Source organism: Protopterus annectens, chromosome 5.part0 (assembly GCF_019279795.1).
Source record: "Protopterus annectens isolate FY-2018-M chromosome 5.part0, PAN1.0, whole genome shotgun sequence".
Classification (NCBI taxonomy): Eukaryota; Metazoa; Chordata; order Ceratodontiformes; family Protopteridae; genus Protopterus; species Protopterus annectens.
In genome coordinates, this window is record NC_056735.1 from 769,450,115 (window position 1) to 769,460,114 (window position 10,000).

Here is a 10,000-nt window from a genome sequence, read left to right on the forward strand (position 1 = left end):
AGAGAGAGAGAGACAGAGACAGAGACAGAGACAGAGAGAGACAGAGACAGAGGGAGAGTTTTCCTCCGAGACGGGCTTGTGCAGCCCAACAGAGGGAGTCATTGAATTTGTTTTCTATGAGCTTGCGACCTGTCTTCTCCTCCCCTAGGGGTGGAAGCAGTCCACTGTCTTGGTCTACAAGAGTCTTGCATTTGAGGCCTACCTCGGGGGGCATCTATATCTACCCCTCTGAGGCCTGTCTGAAGTGGGAAAGGACCAATTTTTTGTAGGCCAATTCCTACTAAATCTGGGTGGCTGTACTTGTAAGAAATGTTTAACTGTTTGCATGGAATTAGCCTTGTCCTCCATCTTTTTAATCACCTCTTCAGCTTTAGATCCAAATAAAACATTATGCTGAACAGGAGCATCCAATAATTTAGCCTTTACCTGATCTGGCAAATTTTGTTCCTTTAACCATGCATGCCTTCTAATTACTGTGCCAGAGGCAGCAGCCCTACAAGAAGTCTCCAAGGCATCAAATCCACAGTGTAAACCATGTTTCTTAACTTGTTCAGTGGCATGCAAGAAGTCATGTAGTTCCTTATCATCTGCAAAGGCGGAAATGGAAGATAGCTTTTGCTTTAAAACAGACAGGAGAAATTGCTGGTATTTCAGCATATGAAACTGACAGTTTAAAGCCCTAATAGATAAAGTAGCAGAAGTGTACACTTTTTTTCCCCATCTTTCTAAAGATCTGGAATCCTTCTCAGTGGGAATGGGGTTTTTAGCAGAAGCGGCCTTAACGCCCTTAGGACCCTGAGAAATGGTTTCAGGGTCAGCAGTAGGGTTCTTGAATAAAAACTGGTGGGAATCAGGAACCCTATAGTATCTGTCTGGCTTAACAAGAGCTAGAGGAAAAGAGTCAGGAGTTAAGTTAGTTAGTCTCCGAAAAAGCATCATCCACAATATCCAAATAGGAGGAATAGCCAGAGGCCTATGTTGGGGAAGAAGAAGAAGAAAATCCCTTAGTCTTTTCTTAGATTCAGAGTACTCCTGTCCCTCCCAGTGGAAATGTTCCCTCATTTCATGCAATGTTTCCCCAAAAGAGAAATCCTCAGGGGGAGAAGCTGAAGGAATGGATTCCTCAGCATCAGAATCCTCATAAGGAGGGAAAGAATATTCCTGGTCAGAAGAAACAGAAGCCTGATCAGAGGAGTCATAATAAACTTCCTGCCTTGGCCTTTTATCTGAAGGGGGATGTGAACCCCTAATCATAGTAAGTAAGTCCTCCGCCATTTTAAGTAACTGTTTCTGAGACTTGGGAGCCAGATCATAAGAGGCCTGGGTTGCAGTCTTTGATTTGGAAGGAGTCTTTGCCTTTGTCTTTGGCTTTGCATTTATAAGAAGCTGAGTAGGCCTGAAAACCCCTTCGGAAGCCGGTACCTGCACAGCGGCTCCGGACCCATCGTAAGGAGCATTGTCCGAAGGTCCAACTGAAATATTCAAAGGCCTAGTTGGCTCCTCGTGGGAGTCCGTTTCGGCTATCGGTTCCAAAATGGCCAACGACAGGGGCTGCAAAAGCGCCTCACTGACGGCCGAACCTGAAGCTGGCTCTGCTGGTGCGATATAGTCTGATTTGGACCTCGGAGGCCTGTCTTTGTCCTTGCGTCGTTTGTGAACGCCGGTAGCCGGAACCGTATCCAACGACATTTTGTAATTAAAACGCCTACCGAAGTAATGAAAAGCAAAATCGTACCTTCGTTTAGTAATACGTTGATTGAATCTAGCACAAAACCGACAACTAGCTACGTCGTGGTCAGGGCCTAAGCAAGGAATTCAGTAAGAATGAAAATCCTTGAGGTATTTGCTTCCCACATGAAATACAATTATTAACTTTTTCTGACATCGGACTGGAGCAAGAAAAGTTTCCCCAACGGGGTACTTAGCTTTGAGTAGGAGAAGAAAGTCTTCGGACTGAAGTTTGATTAGAAAAAATTGTCAGGAGTCAGCCGACCGGCACTTGCGAACTGCTATCACCGCACGGCAAGAAAGACTGGGGAACATGGTGTCGGCTGTCAGCTTTGTACTCCTGGCGCTCTGACGTCAGGGAACATGGCTGAACAGCTGACGCCGGACCCAGACTTTGGGATTCTGGCCGACCGAGGACTGCCTGCCGGCAGGGGAGAAAGTACAGTTTTGTACCTACCATAAATGTAGATGTCCGATAGGAATGCATCTGCAGTCCTTACAAATGGGTAGTCCTGTCGTCAGGCAGCCCTTGATCGGCGGTTCCAAAGTCTGGGTCTGGCCGGCTGGTGTCGCACTTTACCCGGCGTCATAGCTGCAGTTTTGGGTATAAAGGCATCAGCCGACGCCATCTTCCTCAGTGTTTCTTGCCCCAGATGCCAGGTGCCCTCTTTGATGGCTAAATTTGGATAAATGCCAATGTTTCCAAATAGTAGAGAGCAAACACATAAAATAAGCATGTATGTACATATATACAAACAAATACACCATAATAGATCCCCCAAGCTAGCTGAAGGATGGCAAATACCCTAGGAGTACCACAGAGGGAAGGTGGGTGGGTAATCCTGACTGCAGATGCATTCCTATCAGACATCTACATTTATGGTAGGTACAAAACTGTACTATGTCCTTCAAGGATGCATCTGCAGTCCTTACAAATGGGTAGAATACCATAGCTAAACTAGGGGAGGAGGAAAAAAGCAGAGATTATGGTGTAGTTAGGATCCCTTGCAAAACAGCAGTGGCAAAACCTGCTCGGGATCTAGAGTATAAAGGTAAATTGTAATGCTTGGCAAATGTATGCACGGAGGTCCAAGTAGCAGCCTATATAATGTCCTTGGTAGCCACTCCTCGTAAGAAAGCTGTGGTAGTGGCTGTAGCCCTTGTGGAGTGAGGCCTGATGTTCTCTGGAGTTTTCTTTCCATGGTAGGAGTAACAAAATCTAATGCAATTTCCTATCCATTTGGAGATTGTCTGTTTTGAAATAGGTTTTCCTTCCTTTCCTGTTGCATATGCTACCAGAAGCTGGTCAGTTTTTCTATTGGACTTGGTCCTGTCCAGGTAGTAGCGTAATTGCCTATGCACATCCAAGGTATGCAACAGTCTTTCTCCCCTGTTCTGTGGGTTGGGGAAGAATGTAGGTAGGTGGATAGTCTGATTTAAAGACACTCTGGATACCACCTTAGGCATAAATGTGGGATTTGTTCTCATGGACACTATCTTGATGGAAGATCAGGAAGGGTTGCACTGCCATTAATGCCTGTAGTTCAGAGACCCTTCTTGCTGAGGTGACTGCCAGTAGGAAAGCAGTCTTCCAGGATAAGTATTGTAATTCTGCTGTTGCTGCTGGTTCGAAAGGGGGAAGTGTCAATTTTTCTAACACAAAGTTCAAGTCCCATGCTGGCAATGGTGGTTTCCTGGGAGGTTTTACATTTTTAATTCCTCTCAGAAACTGTCTGAGCAGAGGATGAGAGAAGACAGGAGGATCCAAGCTGTATTCTGCTAAAATAGCTGATGCATGTATCTTGATGAAAGAATAGGACAGGCCTGCATGGAAGAGCTCTGCCAAGTACTCCAGGATGTTGGCTATGTTTACTAGCGCCACATCTTCTCCTTTTGCAGTACACCAAATCAGATATCTTTTCCATTTTGCTGCATAATTTTTTCTTGTTGAAGGTCTACGAGCCTCAAGGATTATGTCTTTAACCCTTTGGGATAATCTGGGTTAATTGTCCTTATGTAATGTTCCAGGCAGTTAGCTGCAGAGTTTTCAGGTTTGGATGCAGGATGTTGTAGTTGTTCTGTGTTAACAGCAATGGGATCAGGGGCAGTGTCCATATTTGTTCCCGAGACATGCTCCTCAGCAATGGGCACCAATGTTGTCTTGGCCAGTCTGGAGCTATCAGAATGATCCTTGGACGTTCCTCTTTGATCTTCAAAAGCACCTTGTGCATCAAAGGAAGTGGTGGGAATGCATAAGCTGTCAGTTTTTTCCAACTGAAAGATAGGGAGTCCACCTTCCAAGCAAGTGGGTGGTACGTCCTTGTACAGAATTTCTTTAGCTGGTGATTGAGTGGGGATGCAAATAAGTTGTGGTAATCCCCATTCTCTTGTGATGGCTTTAAAGATGTCCGGATGCAGCATCCATTCGTGGGCATCTGTGGTAGTTCTGCTTAAAATGTCTGCCAGAATGTTTTCTTTTCCCGGTACAAAAATTGCTTGTAACTGAATGTTGTAGCTCAGAGCCACATCCCATAGGTCCAGTGCCAGCCGGCATAGAGGATATGAATGTGTGCCTCCCTGTTTGTTGATGTACCACATAACTGTGGTGTTGTCTGTCCTTATCATCAACTGACCTTCTTGGAGAAATGGTCTGAATGACTGGATTGCCAATTTTACTGCCAGCATTTCCTTTAGATTTATGTGCAGGCGCAGCATTTCCTTTAGATTTATGTGCAGGCGCAGCTGGTCTTGAGTCCATAAGCCTTGTATGCACTTGTCCAGCATGTGTGCCCCCCAACCGAGGTCTGAGGCATCTGTCGTGATGGTTTGGCTTGGTTGACTGTTGCAGACGGGCAATCCTTTGTTTGATTGACAGGCCTGAGCCCACCATAGGAACTCTTGTTTCAGGCATGGGATTATTGGAATTTTGGTTTCTAGGCTGTGCTTGTGTTGGGACCACAAATTCTTTAGGTACCACTGTAGCTTTCTCATATGCAGTCTGGCATGAGGGACCAGAATTATGCAGGATGCCATGAAGCCTAGGGCTTGCAGTACTTTTCTTGCAGTTAGATGGTTCTGCTTTGTTAATGCCAAGAAGTAGAGGTAGTTGCTCTTGCTTTTCTGCAGTTAGGAATGCCATTTGTTTTGATGTGTCCAGCTCTGCACCCAGAAAAGTTATTCTTTGGGATGGAGTCAGCCTTGACTTTTTTATATTGACTGTATATCCCAGGGCTTGCAGTAGGTAAATGACTCTTTGTAAGTCTTCTGTTAGTTTGCTTTTGTTGTCCGCTTGAATCAGGCAGTCATCCAGGTAGGGATAAATTTGGATCCCCTGAAGTCTGCAATGAGCAATTACTGATGCCAGGCATTTCGTGAACACTCTGGGCGCAGTAGATAAGCCAAAGGGCAATGCTGAGAATTGATAATGCTCTGATCCTGCAAGAAATCTGAGGTATCTTCTGCAAATTGGTCATATGGGGACGTGCAGGTATACATCCTTGAGATCTACAGTTACCAGCCAAGACTCCTTGCCCAGCATGGGAAGAAGCTGCTGTAGGGTCAGCATTTTGAATTTTGGAACAATGAGGAATGTGTTTAAAGCGGACAGGTCGAGAATAGGCCTCCATTTGTTCTCTTTTCTTGGTACCAGGAAGAGTATGGAGTAAAATCCCTTTCCTTGCTCCATAGATGGTACATTTTCCACAGCTCTCATTCTTAATAATTGAGATATTTGCTTTAGAGCTTCTGCCCTTTGAGTAGGTGGTAGGTTTGGCATTCCTCTCTTTCCTGGTAGAGTATGGAAATGGAACCTGTAACCTTGGTCTATAGTTTGCAAAATCCATTTTTCCCTTGTGATGCAATGCCAGTTCTTTGAAAATAAGGTTAGCTTTCCGCCTAAGGGTGTTTCCAGTTGTTCCCTGGTAGGCGGTGCCACATCCAAGTCACTGTGATTGTGTTGTTGTAGTGGTGGTGGCTGCGTCCGTGCCTCGCTGGTTGTTACCTTGCCACTGGCGTCCCTGTAGGCACCCTGGATTGGTTTCTGCCTCTTGAGCAGCCTATTCCTGCCTCTCTGTGTCTTAGAGGAGTCTGGAAAGGACCAATTTTGGAGGCCAGTTCCTGCTAAACCTTGGAGGTTGAACCTGTAAGAAATCTTTCACTGTTTGTACAGATTTCGCCTTCTCTTCCATCTTCTTTAGTACCTGCTGTGCCGGGGAACCAAATAAATTGACCTTGTCCATGGGTGCATCCAAAAGCTTAGATTTGACATGGTCTGGTAATGCCTGCTCTTTCACCCATGCATGTCTCTGGATAACTGTGCCAGTCATGGCTGATCTAAAGGAAGCCTCCAGTGCATCATAGCCACATTTTAAAGAATGGTTACTAACCTGCTGTATGTTATGTACCATTTCCTGAACATATTTTTTATCTAGAGATTCTTCAGAGGACAGCTTTTTAGTTAACTGGTCAAGCATAAACTCTTGATATTGAATCATATGGAATTGGCAGTTCAAAGCTCTAGCTGACAAGTAGCAGAAGTGTAAACTTTTTTACCCCATCTCTCTAAGGATCTGGATTCCCTTTCAGAGGGGAGGGGGTTTTTAGCAGATGTAGTTGCTACAGCTTTAGGACCCTGGGAGATAGTCTCTGGATCTGCAAAAGGAGCCTTGTATAAATGGTGATGCGTGTCCGGGACCCTGTAGAACCTATCGGGCTTAGCAGGGGCCGGAGGTAATGAATCAGGAGTAGTGCAAGCATCATTAAATGCATCATCTACAACAGAAAGAACTGGAGGTATAGCTAAAAGCCTATGCTGTGGTAAATGTAGAAAGATTCTAAGCCTTTTTCTGGAGTCTGAGAAATCTTGCCCCTGCCACTGAAATTGTTCCCTCATAGCATGCAAGGTTTCCCCAAAGGAAAATTCCGCAGGTGGAGGGGCTGAAGGAATGGACTCTTCAGCATCAGAGTCTTCGTAAGGGGAATAAGGAGCCTCAGGAGGGTCTGTATGTTCTGAGTCATCAGAGGAGTCATCTGTGGATACTGGTTCAGGGGGCCCTGCTCTAGGCCTCTTCTCTGGAGGTGGATGAGGGGCCCTGTCTGGATGAGGCTGGGAGCCACGAATTAAAGAAATGAGATCCTCAGCCAAAGAAAGCATATGGGAACTGGTGCTGGGCCTGTGAGAGGGGTTTAACAGGCACCGTTTTGAAGCTTTAGCTGCTTTAGCCCTGGCAAAGGCCTTAATAGACATGGCTGCAGGAGGCCTAGCAGCTCCACGTGCAGGGGTTGAAATATCCAAGGGAATAGTGTCTGATAATTCCTGAGAAACCGCAACAGAAGGTTGGATTTCAGAAGCAGATTCCACCAGGCTAGAAGAGGCCTCGGTAGAAGGCATGTTTTCGGATGGGGAAGAACCTTGCTCGGTTTCAGCGAAACCGAGACACTAGTGGTTGGCTTAACGCGGTTTCGGCGAAACCGCGGACCTGAGTGTCGGTCCTTTTCCTGCGTTTTGGTAATTTGTGAAGTCGGAGGGTCCGGCGGCATGATATAAGCAAATTCAGAGCGAAAAACTGTTCTGCAAATTCTGACCGGCGTCAAGTGTCCGTCGGTTAAAGAAGCACAGGCTAGACAAGCTGCTACGTCGTGGTCTGGGCCTAAACAAGGTAAGCAGTAAGAGTGGAAATCTTTATGAGGTATTTGTTTCCCACAAGTTAAACAGTTATTCACTTTTTCTGACATCGGCTGAGGCAAGAAAGAGTCCCCAGCGGGTACTTAGCTTTTAGAAGTCTTGAGTAGTATTCGGTATGAAATCTCTGGTTCTGACCGACCGGCACTTGCGAACAGCTTCTGCTTCGGAGCCAGCGGCAAGAAAGACTGGGGAAGATGGCGTCGGCTGATGCCTTTATACCCGAAAAACTGCAGCTATGACGTCGGGTGAAGTGCGACACCAGCCGAAGCCAGACCCAGACTTTGGAATCCGGCCGACCGAAGGGCTGCCTGACGACAGGACTACCCATTTGTAAGGACTGCAGATGCATCCTTGAAGGACATCCCTACAGTCATGACTGCAACAGTGAAACATGATGAGCATCTGTTGCACATTCATGCTCGGGAGCAATACCGGATAAGGGATCACACTACAATGCAGAACACGGCAAAGCAACGAAGCGGTCAAGCGACTTCTTTCCCAGGGAAAGAATTAGCTAAACAGCCACTTCTCTGTTTTGCCTGTTCGCTCTATATGTGTCGCCAAAAATGCATTTTCGTCGTTCTAATAGGAACCCGAAAATAAATGACAATTGCTCAGGGCCCACAATCCCTATTACCTTCTGGAAGACCTGCAATTAACTGCTGTAAGGCAAGTCAACCCCAAAGACAGGAGAACCATACAGTAAAAGTAATCCGTGAAGAGCACAGATAAACTAACATACATAGGCAGCATCTCCTGACCGACACAAAATCCAAGAACTGAGACTAGAAGAAAAGCAAATAATTAAAACATGTATTTAGTCAAAGACTACTTCCACTCTCCATTACCAATGAAGTTTCTTATGATATTCAGTAAAAACAGCTTTGCTTTGTTGTTTCAGTTCAGGGCAACAAAGAGAAAAACTTGTATAAAACTAAACACAGATGACCAAGTTCTTACCTTTTGCTTTCATGCTGACATATTCATTGAGAATTGACACCAGATTTTTCCCAAACAAGGACTGAAATATAAAAAGAAACACTGTAATAAAAGAGTTGAGAGACGAGAAAAATCATGGAGTTCACTGGCAATAAAACAAAGAATAACTGTACGAGTAACTCACTAAAAAGGATCACCTTCAAATACAAGGATCACTACTCCATTACGACTTGTAATAAATAGGAATTAACAGCAGACACACGCACATCCATCTGGCCAGACTTCCAGAGCTTTAGACATCTCAAAACTGAGGTTGGTCTCTCTATACACCGAGAATATCAGCAGGATACCAGGTACGTCAGGCAGCGAGCCCATGCCATCTTTATTTCCTTCTTTTTGTGTGAAAGAGAGGTGTCGGCAACCCTTAAGGTCCAGACTGACAGGTAGACTTTTTGATTACATCTTTCTTTTCACATAAAAATTAAAAGTATAGCTGTGTTCTCTACATACCATAATTGTAAATGTTTGACAGTAGTTAATGCTGTAGTATGTTTGACGGTAATCACTGCTACAGTTATAACTTCAGGGGTCTCCGCCTCAGATGATGTCGTACATGTGAGCAAAGTTTCAGAGCCCAGCCCCTTTCTCCAACACCAGCCTTACTTCTCCTGTCATCAAGATGTCTCCACATCTTTTTGTGCCCAAACAAGATTTACACATACTGTGAGAATACAAGATGTATGCCTGTAAAGAGAAATTTCTTGAGAAACAGTCTGCACTATTTACATGCCTCCTAACCTCACTAGCTTAACAGGATAGGAAAACAGTTGACTGATATGGTAAGAAAAGAAGGGGGTAATGGATTAAGTGCCCCCCCCATCCCAGTCCAAAAATCTGCAGTTGTAAACGGTGGAAGAAGGGGAACCGGACTGCAGATTTAACTACACTGTAACAACTATACTTATAAAGTTGACAACACAACAACTGTACTATTTCCTTCATGTGAGTAATTGCTGCAGTCATACTACAGAAAGAGTCCCAAAGGTTTCTGCAACTGTCCTTTGGCTGGCTGGCAACTCTGATCATGGGATGTTACTGGGCTAATGCCCCTGGGACCCTTACAAGCCTAGCCAAGAGTTTATCCCCAAGAAAGAAATCTCAGTCAGCACCTGTCAATGAGGGACACAGATGGAACCCCAGGGACAAATTTGTTGTTTCCCATCCACTCCTCAAGGTTGTGCTTGAAGAGGGTCAGCAAGGTACTCTGTTTAACATGCATGGGAAGTCTATTCCAGAGATGAGGTAGTCTCTGGGAGACAAACCTGACCCTCCAGCTTGTTTTGTTGATGTTGCATATTAGATTTAGGCCTTTTGAGCAGATAATGCATGAGGAGTTAAGACTTGCGGATATGTAGCATCTCTAGTAGGGCAGGGTCCGAAAATGCCTTGTAGGTGAGACATAGATCACCTCTGAGCAAGCTGCAAGATATCGACTAGCGTGATAGTGATTTGCACCTGTCTGCATAGGACAGGTGTTGAAGGCCATGGATTCTCTTTGCGTGGCATTTCTGTGGCCTTTCCAGTTCATGCAAGTGATTGGAGAGGTCCATAGCAAATGGGGCGTTGTAATCAATTAGTGGCCTAATGATG

The 10,000-nt window shown here is 45.2% G+C and overlaps 1 protein-coding gene across 1 annotated transcript in view; it reads right to left on the bottom strand.

Annotated features, from left to right (window-relative positions):
• The window catches only part of LOC122802816 (protein NPAT), a gene marked incomplete in the record, with an annotated part of 1,438,521 nt that overhangs the window by 1,375,181 nt on the left and 53,340 nt on the right, over positions 1-10,000 (bottom strand). The window contains 1 exon segment of the mRNA XM_044072621.1: positions 8,372-8,432. Within this exon segment, the coding sequence (XP_043928556.1) occupies positions 8,372-8,432 (61 nt within the window).